Here is a 27,343-nt window from a genome sequence, read left to right as displayed (position 1 = left end):
AGCATGGCAGCCGGTGACCTCAGGGGTCAGCGCTGGGACCACAGCTTTTCGCAATATACATTAATGATCTGGAAGAAGGAACTGAAGGCATTGTTGCTAAGTTTGCAGATGATACAAAGATCTGGAGAGCGACAGGTAGTATTGAGGACACAGGCAGGCTGCAGAAGGACTTGGACAGGCTTGGAGAGTGGGCAAAGAAGGAGCAGATGGAATACAATGTGGAAAAGTGTGAGGTTATGCACTTTGGAAGGAGAAATGGAGGCATAGACTATTTTCAAAATGGGAAGATGCTTTGGAAATCAGAAAGCACAAAGGGACTTGGCATTCCTTGCTAATGATTCTCTTAAGGTTAACGTGCAGGTTCAGTCAGCAGTTAGGAAGGCAAATACAATGTTAGCATTCATGTCAAGAGGGCTAGAATACAAGACCAGGACTGTGCTTGTGAGGCTATATAAGGCTCTGGTCAGACCCCATTTGGAGTATTGTGAGCAGTTTTGGGCCCTGTACCTAAGGAAGGGAAGGATGTGTTGGCCTTGGAAAGGGTCCAGAGGAGGTTCACAAGAATGATCCCTGGAATGAAGAGCTTGTTGTATGAGAAACGGTTGAGGACTCTGGGTCTGTACTCGTTGGAGTTTAGAATCATGGAATTTACAGTGCAGAAGGTGGTCATTCAGCCCATCGTGCCTGCACCTGCCCTTGGAAAGAGCACCCTACTTAAGCCCACGCCTCCACCCTATCCCCCTAACCCAGTAACCCCACCTAAACGTTTTGAACACTAAGGGCAATTTAGCATGGCAAATTCACCTAACCTGCACATCTTTGGACTGTGGGAGGAAACTGGAGCACCCGGAGGAAACCCACACATACACGGGAGCACATGCAGACTCCAGACAGACAGTGACCCAAGCCAGGAATCGAACCTGGGACACTGGAGCTGTGAGGCAACTGTGTTAACCACTATGCTACTTTGCTGCCCTCTGAGGGGGGATCTTAATGAAACTTACAGAATACGGCATGGCCTGGATAGAGTGGACGTGGAGAAGATGTTTCCACTTGTAGGAATAACTAGAAGCAGAGGACACAATCTTCACAATTCCCGTACCAGCCTCCCCGGACAGGCGCCGGAATGTGGTGACTAGGGGCTTTTCACAGTAACTTCATTGAAGCCTACTCGTGACAATAAGCGATTTTCATTTTCATTTCATTTCAATCTCAGACTACAGGGAGGATCCTTTGAAACAGAGATGAGGAGGAATTTCTTCAGCCAGAGGGTGGTGAATCTGTGGAACTCTTTGCCGCAGAAGGCTGTGGAGGCCAAATCACTGAGTATTTTTAAGACAGATAGACAGGTTTTTGATTAATAAGGGGATCAGGGGTTATGGGGAGAAGGCAGGAGAATGGGGATGTGAAAAATATCAGCCATGATTGAATGGCGGAGCAGACTCGATGGGCCTAATTCTGCTCCTATATCTTATGGTCTTATTACCACCCCAAAACCCTGCAGAATATTCCACAATCTGACCTCTGTTTATACATGTAACTTCCTGACCTTCCGCTGCCCACCCACCGCCATTCATCTCACGGTGGGTTTTCAGGCGGTGTTAATAGGTCGCCATTGGCCATTTGTGGGATCTTCCAGTCCTGCTGAAATAAATAGCAATTTGCATTGCTCTCCACCTATGCCGCAGGGAAATCCGCCTTCAGGGATCATCTTCGGCCAGAACATGAGGAGCGTGTCGATGGGAAGGGCCTGGAAAATATTATATCTTACTGTATTATACCTTCCTGTAGTTTCTCTCTTATCTCCTCCCACCCCCTCACCCTGCATTGCAGAGCACTTTCTAACCATCTACAGCTAGAAGCTGGAAATAAATTTTGATTTGATTTGATTTGATTTTATTATTGTCACATGTATTAGTATACAGTGAAAAGTATTTATCTTGCATGCTGTACAAACAATGCATAACGTACATAGGGAAGGAAGGAGAGACTGCAGAATATAATGTTACAGTTATAGCAAGGTGTAGAGGAAAGATCAACTTAATACGAGGTAGGTCCATTCAAAAGTCTGATGGCAGTAGGGAAGAAGCTGTTCTTGAGTCGGTTGGCACGTGACCTCAAATTTTGGCAACTTTTTCCTGATGGAAGAAGGTGGAAGAGAGTATGTCCGGGGTGCGTGGTGTCCTTAATTATGCTGGCTGCCTTTCCGAGGCAGCGGGAAATATAGATACAGTCAATGAATGGGAGGCTGGTTTGCGTGATAGACTGGGCTACATTCATGATCTTTTGTAGTTTCCTGCGGTCTTGGGCAGAGCAGGCTCCATATCAGGCTGTGATATAACCAGAAAGAATGCTTCCTATGGTGCATCTTCACATGTTGCAACAACCCCTCGGGTCAGTTTGTTCCTCTGGAAAATTGCAAACAGAAGACTCCGCATCCAATAAATGACTTGTCAACAATCCATCTGCTTTTTTTGTACACTGTGGGTTTGTCCCGTTCCTTCCAAGGGGAATACACATTCTGTTCATTCCTGGAATGGACTCAACGTTTATTTCTCTGTGGTGTCCGCCACGTTCTTTCTGGACATTGTAGTTTCGCTTATGGAACCTTCATTCCCACTTGTCTCAAAATCTCAGTCAAACGTTTGTTTTGCTGTTTTATTTTCAAATTGTTTTGCAAGCTTACGAATCTTTTTGTTTCACGCAATGTTTTCTCCTTCCTGTGCCTCGTGCTTCAGTATTGGATTTACATGGTCTGGCCTGATTTATGCCCTTTCTTTCTCTGTCTGCATCAGATCTTTGTCTTTGTCCTTCGATTTGCCTTCACCGTTGGCTCGGCCTGTCTCCGGCAAAGCCTTAACTTGTTTCAGTTCTGCAATTGTGCTTCTCACGGCTTCACCACCCACTTGCAGCTTGGAAAGTTTGACAGCTTTTCCGTTCAGTGCCTCCGCTTCTTCATTCAGCCGCTTCAGTCTGTTTCTTGTTGCTCTGGGCTCCCTCCTGGAATGTTGAACGATTACGGAGTCTTCTCTGCTAACTGGGTTCTTCATTTTTTTTTCAGAGGGATGCTAAATACATTTTGCTTCTCTTTGCAATTTCCCAGAGGAACAAACTCTGACCTGAGGGGTTATTGCAACGTGTGAGGATCCCTCAACAGGTTTTCCTTTTCTTTGCCAAGCACGTGGTTCAATGCACAGTCCAACACTCCCCCCACCCCACCCCCACCACATCAGAGGCAGGGAAGAAGGAGAAAAGAAACCCATGTAAATCCTTCCCCTTTCATTCCCCCCTGGTCTCACTATGCACATTAGATGACCTCAACCCATTTGGAAGGGGGGGGTTTCACTGAGCCATCAAAGGGCATTCAGTGCTCGTCCATTTGCAGCAGCTTATTTCCACACAAGTCTGGAAGCAGCAACAGTCAATAATATTGTCAACCAAAAATAGCCCTTTGGACAGTGTAAATGAGATGCATAAGCAGCTTCTGTTTTGCCGAATTGTGTTCAGTGAACCTGCATTAACTCTGGAAATGCAAACCACAACTCTTCATAGGAACCATATGGAGCACTTGCTTCATTCGACAGATTCATGATTCCACCCCCCTGGGACTGACACAATCTGGTTGCTTACGAAAGAGTGTGTCCCTCTGATAAACATTAGCATTTGGCGCTCTAATACCCAACCACAATTTACAGTTGAGATCGTGGCTGTGTTTACAAGCAGTCGATCCGTGTGCAGTTTTCATTAACTGACATCCCTGCTGCAGGGTCTTTCTCACATGTCGCTGTGTCCACCGCTGAATCCGATGCAGGTTATTATCAACCCACTTTTGAAATGTGTTGATTTTGAGGGAGCGAGGTACGGCAATACAGCCAGACATCTAATCCAAGACCCCATTCCACGGTGTGCAATCTGAAATAAAGTGGAGGAGGCTATTACACAAGCATTGAATTAGAATACAGAATTCTCATATTGAGTTTCATGTGTCAATTTAAGATGCCGGATCATTACGATTCTAAACCATTATGCAAGTTTGAGTTAAGGTAACACTGATGCTAAAATTCGCTCTGTGTTTCTCTCTCCACTGAGCCTATCTGACTTGCTGCCTCTTTCCAAGCATTTTCAATTTTTTTCCAAAGTTCCAATATCTGCAGTAATTTGCTGCTGATAAATGCAGTGATGGATGTTAAATGCAACGATTTAAAAAAAATAAGTTTAGAGTACCCAATTATTATTTTTTTCCAATTAAGGGGCAATTTAGCATGGCCAATCCACTTAACCTGCACATCTTTGGGCTGTGGGGGTGAAACCCACGCAGACACAGACACGCAAACTCTGCACGGACTGTGACCCCGGACCAGGATTCGAACCCGGGTCCTCAGCGCCGCAGTCCCAGTGCTAACCACTGTGCCAGATGCCGCCCAGGTTAAATGCAATGATTATAGATTCTTGCATCGTCTGCATCACTGTGCCTGTTGCCCGGTTATTGTGACTCTTGTTGGATGAGGAAATTCAAGCTGAGTCTCAACTCATTGGAGGAGTCGGACACACTATGGAGACAAAAAGACATTAGGGCTACTGGAACTTTCAAGGTTGAGGTCGATAGCTTTTTGCTGCCTCAGGGATGTGGGAAAAGGCAGGGAAATGGAGGTGAAGCACAGATCAGCCATGATCTAATTGGAAGCTGGAACAAACTGGAGAGGCCAAACGGCCTCCCCCGCTTCCAATGCTCCAAGAGGTGGATACAAAGCTTCTGCTACTGCTCGTGTTGTTCGTTGGAGGAAATTACAATGCATCACAGGTCAGCATTGACAGCAGAAACCTCAACACAATGGAAGAGTTAATTTACCTAGGTAGCATGATCTCCCAAGATGCCACTGTTCAAAAAGTCATGGATAATCAGCAGTCCAAGCCCACAGCCCCTTTGGCTGCCTCTCCAGTGTGTTTGGTGAAACTCCCCTCATGGGAGAGTCTGGGACCAGAGGGCATAGTCTCAGAATAAAGAGGTGCCAATTTAAGCTGAGATGAGGAGGAAAGTCTTTGGAACTCCTTGCCACAGAGAGCCCTTGTGTATATTCAAGGCTGAGGTAGCTAGATACTTGATCAGTCAGAGAATTAATGATTATGGGCAAAGGCAGGAAGGTGGACGTGAAGAATGTCGAATCAGCCATGATCCTATTGAATGGTGGAGCAGGCTTGAGGGGCCGAACGGTCTACCTTGTTCCTATTTCTTATGGTCTTCTTTATTATGCATCTCTAGCCTCTCTGAAGGTTGTCATCACAGCCATCTTGTATGGATCAATACATGAGTGAAGTGTTGCTAGTGTAAACTTGAGAGATGAACAGACACTTCCAACACTGATGAAGGTTCAACTCAATTTTATTAACTACTTCTAACTAACTAACACACGATGACTGTGGGTCCAAATTATGCTAACTTAAACTAGAGATCTAAGCCTTGTCCGAACCAGTTGATTCTCTCAGCACGTGGTGTGAGTCTGTGCTGGGCTGGATGAGTTCTTACACTCAGAGGCAGCACCCAGAATGAGCGGGAACCGTGGTGCCCTCTGCCTTTATAGTGTGTGTATTCTAACTGATGATTGGCTGCAGTGTTTGTACATGTTGATTGGTCCCTGTGTGTGTCCATCAGTGTGTGTTTGCACCATGATATACTGGTGTATATTATGACACTGAGTTCTGTACAGAAATCAACTGTGACTATTGGAGCACTTAATCAACACTGCCTTTGACTAATCACAAATATCAGGTGGCAGGGCTACATCACAGACAGAGAAGTCCACCTTACGCAGCATTGAATGCATTCCCTTGCAATATCACTTGTGGTGGACAGGGTTGTGTGCCACGCATGGAGGATTCCAGAATGCTAAACGCAGTGCATTATGCTCAGGTAAATGAGATTGAGGTGTACCTCACCAATGCTTCAAAGTGCAGCTGACATTGGCCAATTAGGAGCAGGAGGCTGCTGACAGCGACTGCTGGCATGTAAAAACCAGGAAAGCAACTTAGAAATTTGCAACAAAAGGATGCAAGGCAGCTGAAGAAAGGTGCAGAGAATAGAAGTCTGCTTATAGCAGAGCTCCCACAAACCAGGATTTCCTGAGTCCCAACTTCTCCAGAGCCTCTAAATCAAGAATTGGCATTTTTAGTCACCAACGAGCATGTCATCCACCAGAACCAAGTCTTCCCATGACCTGCCACCATCATCTGATTTTGAAGACACCCTATTGTTTTGGAGCTTTAGTCACAGTTTCCTGCCAGGCATGTGGTTCCTATCTGACAGGAACTGTGGCATTCTTTTCTGCTGTTGAGCAAGACTGAGTTGTATTGGAACTGGCTGCCATCTGTGTCTAGGATGTGGTACAGCAGCCTAGTCTGTAAACATGGTCAGGACTCTTACTCATCACTGGTTTCATTCAAGGAGGCTTTGCCATTTCAATTTGGGATGTACCACCTCATAAACTTTGAGATGTAGTTTCAAATACTGTTTACACTTTATGAATGCAATTTTAAATACACACACACACACACACACACATGAGCACTCCATTCAACTTAAACTGCCTCTGTAGCTGTCTCTTTACTGTTTTTACGGATTTAGTTCTCCTGGAGATATCTTCTACGGTTCAGGAATGCCAACCATTTATTTCTATCGATACAAATTATCATTGCAAGATAATATAACAATAACAGCCATGCAATGCGTTATCAGCTGACCAAATCACCTTCTTGACTTAAATTAATTTCCTAAATTTCCTTTCTCATGCTCCATCCGCCTTACACCTTTTCCCAGCCTGGGTTCCCCCCACCCCACTCAGCTTTCGCAGCTCTCTCAATACAGTGCCCTTCTATCACCACCCACTGCAGAGCAGAATCCATTAGCTTAACCTGGCGGTAGCCCTGCTGAATTCAATTCAACACTTGGTGCTGTGCCAATGTGTGTGAATGATTGCTGGAATGCCAAACTCGGTCCCTTCTTCTGAAGGACACAGTACAAAAGTCTGAATGAAAGAAAAGGACTTGCATTGATATAGCGTCTTTCACTGTCTCTCAAAACGCTTCGCAGCCAATGAAATACTGCATCTGAAATTGAATTCTTGTCTGCAACCCTGCTGTGAGATTCATTCCCTGGGAACTAAATTTAACCCAGTCAAACATAGATCACTGCAGAGTCCCAGTGTCATGGCTTAGCCTCGAATCTCAATGTGAGAACTGTTGATTGTGGAAATGAGGCATTTTTTTAGTCTTCTGCGACGCCCATTGAGAAAGATATCATATCAAGATAACAGAAACGACCAGCATCACAGACATCAGGAATCAATTCCACACAACCATCCATGACACAATCCATGTGTTCCAGTAGCCACATAAGGCCCTCTCCACAAACAAACTTATGGCGGAAAAAGAAATCGAAGGCCGATTGGGAAAATATTCTGGGAAGTTTTACTTTGCTTCCTTCAAGCAAACATTCAAAAGCCCAGGATATTAGAAAAAAATACATCAATTGCTACCTTTCATCTTCATTTTCTCAGTCAGCACGGTAGCACAGCATTTAGCTCTGTTGTTTCACAGCGCCAGGGTCCCAGGTTCGATTCCTGGCTTGGCAATCACTGGCTGTGCGGAGTCTGCACATTCTCCCCGTGTTCTGCGTAGGTTTCCTCCGGGTGCTCCGGTTTCCTCCCATAACTCCTGAAAGGGTGAATTGGATATTCTGATTTCTGCCTCAGTGTACCTGAACAGGCCGTGGTGTGACGACTGGAGGATTTTCATTCATTGCAGTCTTAATGTAAGCCTACTTGTGACACTAATTATTATTGTTATTAATAACTCATGTCTTCCACACTCAAGAATCATGAATCTTGTTCGAAAGATTGAATAAAGATGTCACATGAGGCATTTTCCAAACAGGACACACAGGAGTCCTGCAGTGTCCAACGATTACAAGCTAGGTTGCCGTACAGCATGCTAAACACAGGCAGCATCCAGTCCCAGTACCGAGATGAGGGGATTTTATTTTTCTCTCAGAGGGCCGTTTGTCTATAGAATTATCTTCCCCAGACAGCAGAGGATGCAGGTCATTGAACTCATTCAAGGCCCAGTTAGATAGATTATTGATAGACAGGGGAGTCAAGGGTTATCAGGGCGGGAGCAGAGAGGAAAGTGGGGTTGAGACCACAATCAGATCAGCCACGATCTTTTCGCATGGGGAAGCAGGCGTTCCTGAAGGACCTAAATGGCTGATTCCTGCTCAGAAGTCCTATGATCCTAACTCTGGCTCAACAGCAGAACAGAATGTCACCGCCGCTATCGGATATGAACCTCATGAAAGAGAGGAGACTAAATAAAGCTCAGAAACAATAGGGTAGCTTCCAAAACTGATGATGCTGATTACCAGAATTCCAGACCAGAACCTGACAGTGGCTGGGATAGGCCAAGATTTTATTTTAATTTTGTAAGACTGTGAGGATAGGATAGTTCGCTCCGGAAATGATTGCACAAAGAAATAGGGATATGGACGGGATTCTCCGGTCGGCGATGACGAAATCGCGTTCGTCGATCGGCTGGAGAATGCCCGTTTCCTACCAAATTGGGGGCGGCGCCGCTTTCGCGATGCTCCACCCCTTCCAAAGTACACCGTGCGCCGTAACGAGGGCCTCAGGACATTGCGTGTGGCCCACCCCCGATGTTCCGCCCACAACCGGCCGAGTTCACGACATCGTCGGTCGACTGTGGTCTCATCATTTGGGAACTCGGCATGGTGGCTGCGGTCTCAGTCCAGCGTGGTCACAGTCTGGGGAGGGCCGATCCGTGGACAGGGGGGGACTGTTGGCGAGTGGACAGGCGCACAAGCTGGCCAAAGGGGGGCACTATTTTGCAGGCTGGGTCCGCACGCGGCCGGAGCCATGTTGCACGGCGCGACCACTGCAGGCTGCCACCATGCGCATGCGCAGCCATGGACCCGATGGCAATTCTCCAGGCCTTATCGGCAGGTACAGCCTGGTGCACTACGCTGTCTTTCTGGTAGCCCCCAGCCAAACAGATGATTGGTGGCTGTTTTATGCCAAAATTTCGGTCGTAAAATGCCACTGCTCCCATACCAGCATGGGGACATACCCTCAGAATGGAGAATCCAGCCCCGCGAATATTAAAACAACCTTATTACTAACACAGTATTAACATCACACCGGAAGATAGCTTGCGTGTACCCCATAAACAATACTACTCAAGACAGTGAAACAATAGATTTAACTGTTACATTTATTCCCACTTAAACAAGGAAAAAAACATCGCAGCTCTAAATCCACTTCAACTACCAATGGCACATAGGAATAAGTCCTTTACAGAGCTGTCCTTTGAGAAAGTGAGACCCTTTCACACTATTCTAAAGACAAGATCTGACTCCTGTCAAACCCATGCAGAAATTCTGGCTGTATGTCTTGAAGTTACTTCTCAGCTTCCCCTTGTCCTCACGTAAGTCTGCACTGCTTTAAAGCATGTTAGTCTATTTTAACTGAACTGTAGTGAGAGCAAAACAGCTTCATTTCTGGACATAGCTTAATTCAGATGAGAACTGACCTGCTTTCTCAAAATGCCTCATGCCTTAGCTCCACCCAATGACATCATCTTACCAAGCTGTAATCAAAATAACTCCACATGGAATTCCCAATATCAAAGCAAAATTCCATTAGCCCAAGCTTTTTACAATTGTTTAATTGCACCCCAACTCCCAACCTTTCAAACCCAGATTATTTGAAAACATGACTGCAGCAGTCTCACACACTCACCCAATCTTTTATCCCTTACTGCACCAAATGCCTATAATACAACACATCTGAAACTTAAACATTCATCACATGGTGGCAGGTTCTTCAAGGCGAAGATCATGGAAAAGCTTGCCTTGGGTAGATGATCCAGCTTTTGAATCATGAGGAATTGACCAAGAGAATATCTATAATAATGCTCCCTGTGACACAGCCTCTGTCAACTTCATGGGCAGCATGTTTCAGATCTTTGGTAGGGCTCCCGGTGAGATGCCTGCTGGCAGGAAGGACCCTGCCACTGTGAGAGTAGAAGACTGTGGATGTGCTGCAGGGCAGGTCAATGCTGTCACACCAGGGAAACTGGCAGGGTGTGTTAGAAAAGAGTGAGGTTAGGGTGTGTGAAAAAGGCAGAATCACTCTGAAATGGAAGCAAAGTTCCGAATGAAAACTGAGTTCAGAACTAACGGTTAAGCAGGCAAGTGCTAAGTCTAATTGGAAGGCGAGGAAAACACTCTATCATCCTTGAGGTCGGTCAAGTCTTCCCAGGACTTGCTACCCCTTACATCTGCTTCCTAGGTTGCCATTATGTTTTTTTTTAATTCAATTTTTATTGTTTTGTTTCCAATTATGGGGCAATTTAGCGTGTCTAATCCACCTGGCCTGCACATCTTTGGGTTTTGGGGGTGAGACCCACGCAGACATGGGGAGAATGTGCAAACTCCACACGGACAGTGACCTGGGGTCGGCATCAAACCTGGGTCCTCAGCGCCATGAGGCTGCAGTGATAACCACTATGCCACCGCGCCGCCAGGTTGTTATTATGTTAAAGGTTTTCTGCAAAACGTCAATCCACCAAGGACCCCAACCCCACATAGCTCCCATCTGCACATTGCTATCAGCGTGTCAAGGGTGAGGAAGAAGCATTGTCCTGGCAGGGGTGGCGCAAGGGACGAGGATCCCAGTTGAGGTTAGACGAGCTTCCTCTCTCAAATATTCCCTTGGTTTTGCGGCATGGCAGATCCAATACCAAGCAGGATCGGGACGGGGAGTGTCTTCCTTAAAAGATAGTCCTGAGTTCCAAAGAGGTAGGGTGGTAAATTGTAGAATTCAGTGAGCCAGGAACACATATCAGGAATTCAAAGCAGCTAATGTGTGGCCTGATACCTGTATGGCCTGCAGAATTGTCACAATAGTTTCTGCAAGTATTTAAATAGGAAAATCGTAACTAATGCTAATGTTTGTCCTCCAGAGAGTGAGTCTGGGGAATTGATAATTAGAATTAGAATTAGAACAGTACAGCACAGAACAGGCCCTTCGGCCCTCGATGTTGTGCCGAGCAATGATCACCCTACTTAAACCCACGTAACCCGTATACCCGTAACCCAACAATCCCCCCCATTAACCTTACACTACGGGCAATTTAGCATGGCCAATCCACCTAACCTGCACATCTTTGGACTGTGGGAGGAAACCGGAGCACCCGGAGGAAACCCACGCACACACGGGGAGGACGTGCAGACTCCACACAGACAGTGACCCAGCCGGGAATCGAACCTGGGACCCTGGAGCTGTGAAGCATTGATGCTAACCACCATGCTACCGTGAGGCCCCAAATGCCTGGGTAATGAAAAGCAAGGAAATGGTGGAGGTATCGAATAAGTAATTTGCGTCTATCTTCACAGTCGAAAACGTCTCAACTATACTTGAAATTAAGAGGTGAAGGTGGGTGGGGGTGGGGGGGGGGGGGGGGCAAGGAATTTGAAACAATCACCAATATCAGGGAAAAGCTGCTGGGAAAACTATTAGACCTAAAGGCTGCCAAGTGTCCAGGGCATGAGGGCCTGCATCCTCAGGTCGTAATGAAGTGACTGCACAGATAGTGGATGTCTTGGCTATAATGATGGGAGGTGGTGGTATAGTGGTAATGTCACTGGACTTGTAACCCACATATCCAAGTTTATGCTCTGGGGACACGGGATCAAATCCCGCCATGGCAGCTGGTGGAATTTAAATTCAATTCGATGAATATAAAGTTAGCTTCAACAATGATGACCATGATAACTGCCATTGATTGTCATGGAAACAAATCTGGTTCACTCATGTCCTTTATGGAAGGAAATCCACCACACTTGCATGGTCTGGCCGACGTGTGGTTCCAGATTAACAGTAATGTGGTTGACTCTGAACTGTCCTCTGAAATGGCTCAGCAAGCCATTCAGTTCAAGCGTAATTAGGATTGGGCAACAAATGCTGGGCTAGCCAGCGACATCCACATCCCATGAAAGAATAAACTATTTAAATGTATTAAATTCTGGAAAGGTCATAGTGGGTTCAAAAATAGCTAACATAACACCTTTAATCCAGAAAGGAGGGAAACAGGAAGCAGGACAGTTAGCCCTAACATCTGTCACCGAATAATTAAGGAGCTTATGGCAGGTTATAGTTCGAAAAAGCATAGCAAAATCCGGCAGAGTCAACATGGTTTTGTGAATGAGAAATCATCCTTAACTAATTTCCAACAGGTTTGTTTCGAATCACTAGCTTTCAGAGCGCAGCTCCTTCCTCAGGTGAAATGACTCAGCAAGCCATTCAGTTCAAGGTTAAGATTCACCTGATGAAGGAGCTGCGCTCTGAAAGGTAGTGATTCGAAACAAACCTGTTGGACTTTAACCTGGTGTTGTGTGCTCACCCCAGTTGAGGGAGTAACAAGCATGGTGTATGGAGGGGAACCTGTAGATGTGGTGTACTTGGATATTCAAAAGGTATTTGATAAGGTGCCTCATTGTACATTATTGTAGAAGATAAGCACACTTGGTGCAGGGTGGGTAACACATTGACATGGATAAAGGATTGGTTAGCTAATTGAAAGCAAAGAGTCGGAATAAATGGGTATTTTTGGAGTTGGCAAGTGGAGTGCCACAGGTATCAATGTTGGGGCTTCAACTATTTACAACCTATATCAATGACGTAGGTGAAGGGGATATGTATTGTAACTAAATTTGCTGATAACACCAAAATAGGTAGGAAACTAAGTTATTAAGAGAAGAGTCTATAAAGCGATGTGAACAGATTAAATGAGTGAACAAAAGTTTGACACAGGGGATTTTCCGCAAAAATGGCAAAGTGTAATTTTCGACGAGAAACTCGGTGTGATTCCCGAAAGCCCGGGCGGCGTGATCCGGTTTGCAATCTTCAGGCACTTTGAAAGAAGTTTTTTTCCCCCCATGTGAGAAACGGTGTACTTGAGGCAGGGAGAATCTGATTCACCCACCCTGGGAATCATCTGAGCCCTTCAATTAAGAGGCTGCTCCATTTAAGCAGCACCACAGCACATGATCTGATTCAAGCCAAGAGGATGGCAGCTGGGAAACCTGGTCCTCAATTCATGGAGGGGCCCCTCACTCATATGCTTGATGTTGTGGAAGAGAGAAGGGCAACAATATACCCTCAGGTTGGCAGGAGGCCCTCTAGTAAGGTAACATCCCATCTGGGAGACGGTGGTAGAACTGGCCCGTGCCGACCGCCTGACAAAGAGGGCGGGCGTGCAGTGCTGGAGGAAGATGAATGACCTTTTACAATCAGCAAAGGTAAGTTCTGCACGTCTTCCCTTGGCACTCCACCATTCTGTCACTTCCAGAATGTCACCTGGAACCCACAAGCCACCACCTCGCTGCTTCCCAGCACCCAGCCTCCGAGCACCATCCTCAAACGGGGGAACTCCTCATCAGAACCCCTTCCTGCTTAGGTGCAGAGTCCACCAATACCTGACCCAACAGGTGTCCATGACACATTATCCCCTTTTGTGTTCCTACAGGAGAGGAAAGCGCACAACTGGAGAGGGACAGAGAAAATGGGCGGTGGGATTCCCGAGCAAAAGATCCCGATTCCATTCAAAGAGAGAGCCATGGAGCTCACAGGGGAGGAGCAGGCCTTCATTGAGAGCGACGTTGGCCCACAGCGGGAAAGTGAGAAGCCACTGCACCTTCATCCAGATGATCAGTCACATTTGTTGTGCAAACCCTAGACCAGGCCATGTAGTAAGACCATGTCCCTTGCTTTTCAGGAACATCAGCCAAAGAGCCTGGCCCATCAACCAGCAGTGCCCCACCGCCCACTCTCAAAAGCACCTTGGAGTAGATCTCGGACGCCATGGATGATGCGTCACAGCTATCACCCGCACAATCCACCATCGCAGAGACACACACCTCGGTGGGCGAACTTGCCAGGCAGACGTCTGGGCCACTTTCTGGTGAGCACCACAAATATTCAGATGCACATCGGGTGGAGGCAGAAACGTCCCAGGGTTTGGACATTTGGTCGTCTGCTGGATCCCAGGATGCAGCTGTGCCCCAGCCAGACACTGTGCCTCTGGGCACATCATCCCTCAGCTGCTTGAGAGGCAAAGGCAGAGCCGGGAATCCCAGGAGGTTCTCAGTGAGACTCCTGCAACTGCAAGGCTCAATGGAGGAGCCCCATAGCCTCCTGTCCCAGGAGATGTTGCTGGCGATCTGTGGCACTCAGGCCAAACTGCCAGGGTGGCAGCTGCACAGGAAAGCCAGGGGCAAGACATCAGATCCATTATTGCTGAGCTCTGAGGCACTGCTCTGTGTCTGAGGACCATGGCTGAGGGGTTCCACACCATGATCTGGACAACTGAGGGCCTCCAGGACTGGCAGCGCCAGATGACGTTGAGGCTTCTGGAGCTCAGTCCAGCTGCCCCTTCATCCCATGAGGGACCCAGGGACCCATGAGCATCCGGAGGAAGGAGGAAATGCTGAAATGCCTCCCAGGGCCTCACACCCAGGAGAGCCTGGCAGTGACCGGCCCTTCTGAATCCCCCTTTCTGAGGCAGGCGCACAAAGGGGGAATGGGTGATGCAGCAATACCAGTGCGTCCTGAGAGTAAGCCGGGGCCATCCAGGTCAGTGCCCGCCAGAGGATGCCTGCCAAGGGCAGACAATAGGGCATGGAAGACAGCCGTGTGCCTGGGAGTATACCAAGACTTAGTTCGCAAGGTGAAAGAATTGTAAGAACACAGAGTGGGACTAAATGAAGTTAAGCACAGATGGCTGGAAGTCTTTATCCTATATTACTAATGCACATAACTACAACATTAAAAACTCTTGTTGTTCCCTCTCATTCCATAGTACTTCACCCCATCTGGACACCGTTCTTCTCACATGCCCTCAAAGTCAGGCAAATGTTTAGGCCCAGTCAAAGTAAAAATAGCATAATTCCTGAAAGGAATCAGGCATTAATCAGTGAGTTCTAGACCCTCGCCCCTGTTTTGTTATGCTCTTGACGTAGCATAAGCTGCTTCCTTGATGTGCACTCTAACAAAGGAAATTTCAGACTTGGAGATAGCTTTAACACATTTATTAAACTGTTAACAATTCTCCTACTTGGATTCGACTCTCCTGTTAATCCTGCTGTAGCTACTCAGGCTGACGAACCAGTCTGCTACAATCCACATGGTGGGTGTGATGTGTTTCAAATCAACCCTGTGTACTCACTGAGAGTCTCCATTGGAAAGAGGAAGATTATGTGTGCTGTGTCCTTTATATATGGGTTGGTGTAATGCCCCCCTGTGGTAGTGTCACCTCTGTGTGTATCGTGAATGCCCATTGGTCGTGTCTTATCTTACTGACCTATTGGTTGAATGTCTGTGTGTCATGTCTCTGGTGCTCCCGCTAGTGTCTATCTAGTCTACGAGTAATTACATTAACCCCTTATGTATCTACAGTGATGCACAGCCCCTAATCCCCGTTTAGTACACTGTGGCAAAGAGATATGAGCCTAACCTCACTCGCACATGAGCAGGGGAGTAAGCGTGCTGGTAAAAGACAGACAGGAGTCCAACATAAACAACAGCTGAGGAGCATCACAGAGCTTTCCTCACTGCGAGATGTCATCACCCCCCTGCATTTTCTGATTAGCAGGCACAAGGGACCCTCAGCCACAGGACCCTGATGGCTAAGGTGTACTGTGACCCTCCTCTCATGGTCGCGAAGGGGTGAGCACAATCTTCGGCCAGAGGGACGTGAGCCTCTTGAGCTGTCAGGCAGAATTGTTCCTATAGTGTAAGGCGGAAAGTGATGAGGCCACCTGCTCATGTGAACCCTTAATCCTGCCTGTCCTCCATTCTCCAGCACTCTAATTAGCAGAATTGCTAGTTCCACTGGTTCCATATTGATTTTGATTAGTATGCTGCGAGGGATGAGAGAGAGAGGGACAGTCAGGTTGGTAGCTCAGCTGCTTAACTCCAGTACCTCCCCTCACCCATTGTCCTCCATACCGGAAACAGCCAGTTCTACACATTATCTGGCAGTGACCACTCACTCACATCTCAGGCTCCCTTCCATCTCCATTGCTTAACCGGCCCAGTCAATGGTCCCGCCCCTTCAGAGTCACCTCTGACCTCCCGTCTGGTTGTCCCTCTCGTAATCTCACTGGGCATTCTGACAAGATGTTGTAATTGTCGCCCATCCCTCATGGGCAGAGTCAACTGGATGGTTCTGATCGCTTTCAGGGCTAATAGATCCTCAATGGCAGGCGCTGGGGTCCGAAACTTATGTAGACACAGTCCCTCTCGATTCCAGGCACTCAAGCATTTATCCCTGAACCATGAGTTATCGCCCTTTCCTTGACTTTGAGAATGTGGGAAGCTGACAGTGTTAAGGGTTAACTCATGGTGGAAAATCCTGAGCATGACTCTCAGGAATGTTCAGAGATAGACAAGACTAAAAGGCACCCTTCTTACTCAGGCTGCATCATCCTGACATCTCATTGGTGTCAGCCCTTTAAACTTTAGGACTCCAAACCTAGGACTCTTCAATAGCCGCTCCATTAATTTTTAAAGGATGTTCGTTGCTGCCTCCCCCCCCCTTCCAGGTTCCCCCACCCCCCAAATGCTGGGCATCGTGTTGCCTTCTCTTTGTGGTCTCATTCACCCAGCACCTTAGGCCCACTTCCTCTAGTCTAATCACACCCTTCCCCCACCTCATGAGCCCCGCACCCAGAGGTGCCTCACACCCCCATGTCACGAACAGCTCACTAACTCAGCGCTCATTAAACTTTCCTAACAACACAGGCAGCAGTCTGACCCAGTGTTCTCAAAAGTGTTTAAATGACTTAGGCAGCGGGCAGCAGGCTACAGGGCTACATATACCAGCCGTGACTCCCATTCTGGAGGCCCCTGACCAACCCACCCCTCCATCACCAACAATCCTGAGCCCCAGACCTTCACAACCCCAACACCCCTGAACTCCCCCCCCCCCCCCCCCCCACTTCGGAGCTGGGCATCGAGCACTGTCCTCATAGACTCCCTGAAGCTATGTGGAGAGGGAGGTTCGCCTCCTTCCTCCCTCTCGGAGGCCATGGAGCCTGGTTCCCATTTTTAAAAGCCAGTAGCGCCCGGGTGACATCACGCCTGTTGGGTGGGAAGATTCAGTGAGGGCTGACGATTCAACTTTAACCTCGCTGACTACATTATAGTCCATTCAAATTGAAGCAAATCAGGTTCGCCTCCTTCCTTGATGAGAACCTGGTCATATCATCGGGGAGGGCCCTGGAAGGTCAGAATTCTCGCCACCGCAAATCCCATTTTTGGTCTCTTGCTGTATTTTGCGGCTTTGATGGGGTTTGCGCCCGTGGCTAACACGCTTGCTAAATCCCACCCATGATGTGGGAAAATAGGAAATTTGGCAGGAAGAATAGAAAAATGAGTATCCCATTGAAATGGAGAGATGAGATTGCAAAGCCAGTGGTACAGAGGGATTTGAATCACAAAATGTTGGTCTGCAGGTATAGCAAGTGACTCGGGAGACAACTGGAATGTTGCTTTTTATTGCAAGGGGAATTAAATATAAAAGTAGGGAAGTTTTACTACAGCTGTACAGGGTCTCGGTAGGACCACATCTGGAGTACCGTGTGCGGTTTTATTGAATCATAGAATATCTATAGTGCGGGAGAAGGCCATTCAGCCCATCAGGTTTGCACCGACCCTCCAGAAGAGCACGCTACCTATGCCCATTTCTCAGGCCTATCCCTGTAACCCCACCTAACCTTTGGACACTGAGGGGAATATTATTGTGGTGAAGTCACCTAACCTGACATCTTCGGACTGTGGGAGGAAACTGGAGCAGCCGGAGGAAACTCACATAGCCACGGGGGTAAAATGCAAACTCCACACAGACAGAATTAAACCATGGATCCCTGGTGTTGTGATGCAGCAGTGCTAACCACTGTGTTACTGTGCCACCCATCAGTTTTGGTCTCCTCATTTGAAAAAGGATTAAACTGCATTAGAAACAGTTCTGAAAAGGTTTACTCGACTCATTACTGGGATGAAAGGCTTATCTTCCGAAGGAAGATTGAACAGTGGCACAGTGGCCTCGGGTGACTGTCTGTGTGAAGTCTGCACATTCTCCCCGTGTCTGTGTGGGTTTCCTCCGACTGCTATGGTTTCCTCCCACAGTCCAAAGATGTGCAGGTTAGGTGGGGTTACAGGAATAAGACGGACGGACCGACGGGGGCAGGGAGGGGCACTTTCAGAGGGTCGGTGCAGACTGGATGGGCTGAACATCCTCCTTCTGCAGCGTGGGGATTCTATGGGTTTGGCATATATGGGTTTGATGGTTTTGGCCTATATGCCTATGTAGGTTTGACCTATATGCATTGGAGTTTACAAGAATGAAAGGTGATCTTATTAAAAGGGATAAGATCATGAGAGGATTTGATTGTGTAGTGACCGGGAGCAGAGAGGGAAATGTTTCCTCTTGGTTTTTTTTTCTTTACTCATTCTTGGGATGTGGGAGTCGCAGGCAAGGCCAGCATTTATTCCCCATCCCTAATTGGTCTCAAACCGAATGACAATTTAAGAGTGTAACCGGAGTCACATGTAGGCCAGAGCAGGTAAGCATGACAGATTTCCCTCCCTGAAGTAATCAGGGGACAAAGTGTAAGATAAAAGCAAATTACCATGGATGCTGGAATCTGCAACAAAAACAGAAAATACTGGACAATCACAGCAGATCTGACAGCATCTGTGGAGAAATGCTCTCTGAACTGTTGTGATTGTCCAGTATTTTCGGTTTTTGTGACAAAATTTAACAAAAAGGGGTCTGCCTTTTAAGTCAAAGATGAGTAGAATATTTTCATCTGCGAGGGTCTTAATCATCTCAGAGAAATTCTTAAATATAAGAATTTTACTTGGATATAAAATAAATAGTGCCACTCGAATTACCAGAGTTAACATATCAGGAACTTGCCAAATGATTAATAGCCATGTTATAATGTGACCTGATGCTTTCTTTAAAGACAAGGCATGGAAGTGTGGCGACAGACAGTGGTGGAGGCACACTGAAGATGTTTTATCCATTTGGTGCAGGAAGCGAACCTGTATGAACTGGACCAAATGAGAAGTTGGGAGTGAGCTTCAACCTATCATGTGTGTACCACATTCATGCTACCAATTGTGACGTCCCATGATTACTTTTCTTAATTTACTGTTATGCTGAAGACGCGGGTCAATGGAGCTGCAGGAATGGCTCACTAAATGTTTCTATTCTCTCTTTGCAGGTTTGAGTGATCTGAAACACTTCATTACCCAGAACACTCTCCGTTCCCCTTTCGCTATGACGCCAAGCAGCAGCTCAGGTACAGATGCCTCAGAACATAGATATAGGAAGGAGGATGGAAGAGCAATGGGTGTGGCACCAACCAGGAGGAGACAGAGGAACTGGTGGCACGCAATGGCCAAGCTTCTGCTGAATTCTGGGGCACCTTCACTCAATGTCCGGGATGTTAGCATTCCTACGGACAGATTGATAATGGTGATCACCTCGTCTTCCATTGGCACAGGGCAGTAAGCATTGTAGACTGTCCCAAGCAATTCTGGCTGGGTTTAGCTACACATTTTTCCTCAGCCTTACGGCTCCTCTGTGAGCTCCAAGGGGAACTCCATTAGGCACCTACCCTAATGGTGCAGACTGTGACATACATCATGTGACACCTCTCTGTTTTCCCTGTCTTCCACTGGCTGGAGGAGGTGTATGTTACTGGTCTTCGAAAATAATCCAAAACATTCAGCTGTCACTTGCAAATGCAGTTCTTCAATCAGCACTAAGTATTTTTCCATAATAGAAGACCAGAAGTACAGTATCCATACACTTCTCTGGGATTTCAGTTCGCCCAGGTCAGAAATAGTCTGGAACTAACTGTAATAGGCTTAAAAACATTTCTGTTTATTGGACACCTGAATCTTTCTCGAACGTTGTCCGAATAAAACATTTGCGAAGTCAATGGAAATCCATTAAAACTGATTTTTCCAGCCATTTGCTGTTGTACAATTAAGATTTATTTACTCATTTGAGTGAGCTATCCTCCATCTAAAGGTCAGAAGTGGTGATGTTGCCTGATGACTGCACAATGTTCAGCACCATTCACAACTCCTCAGACACTGAAGCAATCCATGTCCAAAAGCATCAAGACCTGGACAATATCCAAGCTTGGGCTGACAAGTGGCAAGTAAAATTCACGCCACACAAGTGCCAGGCAATGACCATCTCCTGCAAGAGAGGATCTAACCATCATCCCTTCACATTCAATCGTATTGCCAATGCTAAATCCCCCACAATCAACATCCTGGGGATGACCATTGACCATAAATTGAACTGGACCAGCCATATAAATACTATGCCTACCAGAGCAGGTCAAAGGCTGGGAATCCTGCAGGACGTAACGCACCTCCTGACTCCCCAAAGCCTGTCCACCATCTACAAGGCACAAGTCAGAAGTGTGATGGCATGGGCCAAACCCTTAAGCGTACAATAACATAGAGCGCAATTTTAGCCTCACACCCAGCAGAAAACTGACGGGTCTGGGTGAAATGTTGCTTTTATACCCCACCTGATTTTACTGTCTGCTCAAGCCAACATAGAGCAGGCTGTAGAATTGGCCAATTCAATGCAGCTATGATTTCAGTTAAAATGGCACCACCCCATTCTCCATATTACCTGACTGTGTGGTATTTACCGTTAGTTCCATTGGGGCATGTGGCAAATTCAATTGGCCCAGTCTCCTTTGATCGTGGTTCACTCCTTTGTCCATTCTTCAGCACTTGGTGACGAGCACCATGCCATAACTCTGATCCGAAAACATTGCGGACAAGTAGCCATGGGGTTCCAAGGCTGCGTGACTGCTTGTATAAAGGAAAACATTTTCTCAGATACCAAACAACTTCTTGTGCACACTGTGGCACTGCTTTGTCTATTACAATAGATCAGAAGTTATGGGCTTTGCCCGTCAATGATTCATTTCCACAGCCAGCCTCAAAAGTTAATAGACTTTGTTAGACGCAATCTACGAGTTGTTTAAGGATTATTTAAGCATTACATTGCTTACTTTCAATGCCTCCCATGATTCATAAAACTGCTCTGACTGCACACAATAGCATCTGTGCAGATTTACTGAGTGCCCTCCTACACACCAGAACGAAATGCACTTTGGGAATGCAGGGAGAAATATTGCCCTAGCCCGCTGGTTGCAAAACCGCAGCCCCCAATCAGAGGGGCTTTAAAAAAAAGCCTGATTTCTGTACTCATTTTGAGCGCAAAGGCTGCTGTCTCTTAAGAAGGAGAGTACTGTGAGATCTAAAGTGAATATAAATGGGGAGCATTAGGGAAGGCAATGTAAATCAGAATCGCCGAGATGCAAACAAAAATTTTCGTTGGAATGAAGAAGGTTGAGATGACATCTGATGGACGGTTTCAAAGTTAGGAGAGGTTTTAATAAAGCTGATTGTTTCACTGCTTGGTGACTCGATATGTTGAGTCCATAAATTTGAAAAATGATATCATTTGTTGAACAAAGGGAGAGATTAGGAGAGATTTTCCTTTCCGCACGCAACATGCGGTGCCCGATCAGAAACTACCGCAGTGCTGGATTCCTTCTGAAAAGGGAAGTGAATTAGGGCGGCATGGTGGCACAGTGGTTAGCACTGCTGTCTCATAGCTCCTGGGTCCTGGGTTCGAGTCCGGTCTCGCGCGACTGTCTGTGTGGAGTTTGTACATTCTCCCCGTGTCTGTATGGGTTTCATCTGGATATTCCGGTTTCCTCCCACAGTCCAAATATTTGCAGGGTAGGTGGACTGGCCATGCTAAATTGTCCAATAATGTCCAAAAGGTTAGGTGGGGTTACTGGTTGTGGGGATGAGTGGAGGAGTGGGGTCCTCTTTCTGAGGGCCAGTGCAGACTCGATAGGCTGAATGGCCTCCTTCTGCACTGTAAATTCCATGATTCTATGAATAAATAATTTTGGGGAAAACATTTTAAAAACTAAGAACAGAGTCAAGTGGAGAACTCTTTCAGAAATACGGAGTGATGGGCTGAATGGGCTCTTTCTGTGTACTCAAATTATGGCTCAATGTTGGAAATGAGCAGCCATGCGAACACAATGCTAGAAATAGGAGGACTAGACCACTCGACCCATTGAGCCCGTTCCATCATTCAACATAATCACAGCTGGTCTTGGTCTTCATTTTCCTGCCACTTCCCTTTATTCCTTGAAAATCTGCTTTAAGTATATGCCCAAAATGGTGCATGAAGGGTAGAGAATTCCAAGATAGTTTAGCTGCGAGTTTGGCTGGAAGAAAGGGTTTAAATGAGAATTCAGTGGTGAGTGTTGTTTAATAGTGAGTCCACAGCCGGAATTCTCCAATCGTTGCCATTTACTTTTCCCGCTGGCAGCGCATCCCCGGCAGCGGGTTTCACAGCAGCGTGGGGTGGTTACAATGGGAAATCCCATTGACAAGCCAGCGAGCGACACACTGCCGAGGAACACACGGCTGAGGGACAGGAGACTCTCACCCCATATATTTAGATGCTGTTTGAGAATTAGTAAGGAACCATCAGGTTTAAATCTGAACATAATAAGGTGTAAGTAGACTGGGACTGTACTCATTGGAATTTAGAAGGATGAGGGGGGATCTTATAGAAACATTTAAAATTATGAAGGGAATAGATAGGATAGATGTGGGCAGGTTGTTTCCACTGGCGGGTTAAAGCAGGACTAGGGGACATAGCCTCAAAATAAGGGGAAGTAGATTTAGGACTGAGTTTAGGAGGAACTTTTCACCCAAAGGGTTGTGAATCTATGGAATTCCTTGCCCAGTGAAGCAGTTGAGGCTCTTTCATTACATGTTTTTAAGGTAAAGATAGATAGTTTTTTGAAGAATAAAGGGATAAGGGTTATGGTGTTCGGGCCGGAAAGTGGAGCTGAGTCCACAAAAGATCAGCCATGATCTCATTGAATGGCGGAGCAGGTTCGAGGGGCTAGATGGCCTACTCCTGCTCCCAGCTCTTATGTTCTTATGAAACTGACTGAAAGATGAAAAATTGTTTTGAACAGGTTTAAGTAGTGGCTGAGACTTTACTGACCACTCAAACTAGGGCCAAGTAAATGGTATTCGCAAAAGAAAATTAGTGTGGCTGGAGAAGTCATGCCAGCACTGTGTTCACTGTGTCCAACAAAACTAAGGGTTAGCAGGAATTCCACAATTGAACGCCATGTCTCCGGGTGGGCTTGTTCGATTCAGGGATACTCAATACAAGAGGCCGAATGGTTCCTGGAAACTCCTTCGTCCAGAACTATAAGATTACTGCGGTATGGAAGCAAAACGAGATGGCCAGACACTGACCGGCAAGGAGGATCTGGTCAGAGGCAGTCGGAGGAAGCTTTTGGACCAAAAAGAGAGATCATTAGCGAGACTGATGAGTACGTCCTTATTTTCCCTGTTGCCTTTCAAAGTGTCAGACTGCGGATCAAATATAAAAAAGTGTTAGGAAATATTTGGGAATGGTAAGAATAGAAGCCTGAAGTCTTGGCTTATGTTGGAATTCATTGTTACGTTATGCTGTTTGATTAAGATAAGTTGCTACTGACCATCGACGACGTTGAAAGACACTCCCGTCCCTGAAGTAAGTTGAAAGGATTTATTCAGTAACAAAAACTAGAGTTCGACACTCCGCTGATCTAACTCTAGTAACTTGCCAGGCTTATATAAGATTAAAGTTTATACCTTCTAAGTTTAAGTAGAATTCGCTGTAGCCGAGGAGTCATGTCATTAATGTTCTTCTGTATGATGTGTACCAGAGGTCTGTGGTCTGTTTCAATGGTCAATTTGGGAGGCCGTGGACGTAATCATGAAATTTCAAAATGCCTGTGAGAAGGCCTAGACACTCCTTGGTGTGTGTGGCCAAATGTGGGATAAACGCGCTTAAAAGATTCAGCATTCCAAGGAAACAAAGTACCGCTTTCTTGTCCTCGGGGACCTTCATCGCTTCAATGGCCTTTATCTTGTCCGTGTTGGGGCGTACACCGTGTTCCGATATCTGGTCACCCATGAACTTGAGTGTGGACATTCCGAAGCTGCATTTGGATCTGTTTAACTTGAGGCCATGCTCGTCTATGCATCTGAATACCCTCTTCAGACGTGACACAGGTTCCTCTGGAGTCGAGGACCAGATGATAACAACATCCTCGTCGACATGAAGTCTGTCTATCCCTTCCATCTGTTCCATGATGTGGTGGAAGATTTCAGATGCCAAGATGATCCCAAATGGCTTTCATTGTAGCAGAATCTGCAGAAAGGCGTGTTGAAGGTGCAGAGTTTTCTGCTGGATTCTTCTGGTTGGCTTTGCCAGAATCCTTAGGATGCATCTAGCTTGGTAAAGAAACGCGCGTCTGCCATTTCGCTTGTGATCTCTTCTCCTTTTGGGATTGGGTAGTGTTCCCTCATGTTTTTGTTGAGATCCTTGGGATCGATGCAGATTCTTAAGTCCCCCGATAACTTTTTGGCGCACACCATCGAACTGACCCAGTCAGTTGGTTCAGTGACTTTGGAGATGATGCCTTTCTTCTGAAGACTCGCAAGTTCTGATTTTCACTGTTCCCTCAGGGAAGCGGGCACTCTCCTGGGTGGATGAACCACTGGTTTCACATCAGCACGCAGCAGAATCTGATATTGAGATGGAAGTGTGCCTATGCCACTGAAGTGTGCCTATGCTATAAGAGCGGTCTTTGATTTCTGAATTGAGGTGCAGATCGGCACTGGGCAGCATAATGATTAAGTTTCCCACAGTTGAGACAGTTTGTCGGTTGCAGGCATTTTTTTCTGAAGTGGGTGGTTCCACAATTTGTGCGCGTCACCGTCATGACGTTCCGTGCATCTTCGCGCATGCGCGATACGGTTTTCGGCCGTTTCCTACCTGCGCTCATGGTGCGCCAGCGTGGGGCGGTTCACGGGCATTTCATATTTTTTCTTTTACTGCGCATGTGCAAGGCCCGAATTCGCGTGAGCAAGGTGGCTGCCGTCAGAAACATGGAGGCGCTGCAATCAGGAGATGGCCTGGACACACTCGGCCTGGAGGGAGGCTTTTTCACCATGTTCAGCGCTCTTATACTGTAGGTAGCGATTTTTTGAGTGTTCATGCACCGTGCACGTTTCTATGGCGATTTCTAAAATCATGTGTTTGAATTTTAGTAGTTGCTCTCTGAGAGGATCAGATCGGATTCCAAAAACTTTCTGGGGGGGGGGGGGCGATTCTCCGAGCCCCGCGCTGGGCCGGAGAATAGCCGCAACCGCGCCAAGAGGCCACGACGCCGGCACGCGAGTCTCCTAGTTGGGGAGAATCAGCGCCGTTTGCGTCAGCGTGTTTGGCATGGCGCCAGCTGAGGGCCACTGGAATCGGCAGGGCTGCCGATTCTCCGGCAAGGATGGGACGAGCGGCAATGGGGGTACGATAGAGTCCCGCTGGCGCCATTCACTCCTGGTCGCTGCCAGCGGGAACTCTGCACGAACGGTCGGGGGGAGGCCTGTGGGGGTACGGGGGGGGCGGAAGGAGGCACCTTCACCGGGCAGGGAGCTCTGATGGGGTCTGGCCCGCAATCGGGCCCCACCAATCGGCGGGTCGCCCCCCCCCCCCCCCCCCCCCCCCTCTTCTCGGGCCTACTTTCCTGCGCGGCCGGCTTCTGAACACCGATGCCATGTTGTCAGGGCCAGCGCGCTAAAGAAGTCATAGATAGATTTCATAGACTTTACAGTGCAGAAAGAGGCCATTTGGCCCATCGAGTCTACACCGGCTCTTGGAAAAGCACCCTACCCAAGCCCACACCTCCACCCTATCCCCATAACCCAGTAACCCCACCCGACACTAAGGGCAATTTTGGACACTAAGGGCAATTTAACAGGGCCAGTCCACCTAACCTGCACATCTTTGGACTGTGGGAGGAAACCGGAGCAACTGGAGGAAACCCACGCACACACGGGGAGGATGTGCAGACTCCGCACAGACAGTGACCCAAGCCGGGAATCGAACCTGGGACCCTGGAGCTGTGAAGCAATTGTGCTAACCACAATGCTATCGTGCTGCCCCAAAGTCCTCCGCGCATGCACAAGTTGGCGCGGCCCAACTGCGGATGCGTGGGTTGGCATGGTGCCAAAGGCTGGAGCAGCATCCACCGCTCCGGCGCCATGCTGGCCCCCTGTGGGGGACAGGTCGTACCCGGGCCCAGTTCGCACCGTCGTGAAACGCGATGGCATTCACGACAGTGTGAACACTTACATGGAACATACAGTGCAGAAGGAGACCATTCAGCCCATTGAGTCTGCACTGACCCACCTAAGCCCTCACTTCCACCCTATCCTCATAACCCAATAACCCCTCCTAACCTTTTTTGGTCACTATGAGCATTTTAGCATGTCCAGTCCACCTAGCCTGCACGTCTTTGGACTGTGGGAGGAAACCGGAGCACCCGGAGGAAACCCACGCAGACACGGGGAGAATGTGCAGTCTCCGCACAGACAGTGACCCAAGCCGGGAATCGAACCTGGGACCCTGGCGCTATGAAGCCACAGTGCTATCCACTTGTGCTACCGTGCTTGGGCTCCACTTGGAGAATCACCCTCCTGGTCTCTGATCATCAGGTCAGTTAATGCAGGTTAGTGAGAAAACTGTTGAAGAATTCTTCTGTTCCTTGCATCCTTTTCTTAAAAATGTAGCGCTCAAAGATTTCATGTTCCTGGACCTGGCAAGGCTATCAAATTTTTTAAGGATGGTTTCATACTTAGGTTTGTCCTGCCTATCTGTATAGATCAACGAGTTGTAGATCTGTAACACATTATCACCAGCAGTAATCAATAAGAGAGCTATTTTCCGAGCATCAGTCACGTTTGTTAAATCAGACGGCTCTACATACAGTTGGAATTTTTGTTTTAACAAGCACCAGTTAACACTAAGGTTACCGTTGGTCCTGAGGTGATTAGGAGCTTGTGGTATGTCAAAGATTTGACAGGGTCATTCCAGATGCTTCTGTTGTCGTATAGCTGTCTTAATTGTTTCCCTAAACTTACTGAATTTACCTCAGTAGATGCAGCAGCCACTACCGGTACCATGTTATGTTATGCTGTTAGATTAACATAAGATGCTCCTGACCACAGACAACCAGAGATGACACTCCAGTCCTTGAAGTAATTTGAAAGGATTTATTCAATAACAACAACTAGAT

At 47.2% G+C, this 27,343-nt stretch overlaps 1 protein-coding gene across 15 annotated transcripts in view; it reads left to right on the top strand.

Annotated features, from left to right (window-relative positions):
- adgrb3 (adhesion G protein-coupled receptor B3) overlaps positions 1-27,343 on the top strand; it is a 920,539-nt gene that overhangs the window by 332,569 nt on the left and 560,627 nt on the right. For 9 of the 15 annotated variants that reach the window (XM_038800688.1, XM_038800695.1, XM_038800692.1 and 6 more), the window contains exon 3: positions 19,358-19,435. The exons of the other annotated variants lie outside the window; for them this stretch is intronic. In XM_038800688.1, the coding sequence (XP_038656616.1) occupies positions 19,358-19,435 (78 nt within the window). The remainder of the gene's footprint in view (positions 1-19,357; positions 19,436-27,343) is intronic. 15 annotated transcript variants of the gene reach the window in all.

This window comes from Scyliorhinus canicula, chromosome 6, assembly GCF_902713615.1.
Source record: "Scyliorhinus canicula chromosome 6, sScyCan1.1, whole genome shotgun sequence".
NCBI lineage: Eukaryota > Metazoa > Chordata > Chondrichthyes > Carcharhiniformes > Scyliorhinidae > Scyliorhinus > Scyliorhinus canicula.
Note: the sequence above shows the minus strand (reverse complement) of the source record. Positions and strands in the feature narration are given on the sequence as shown.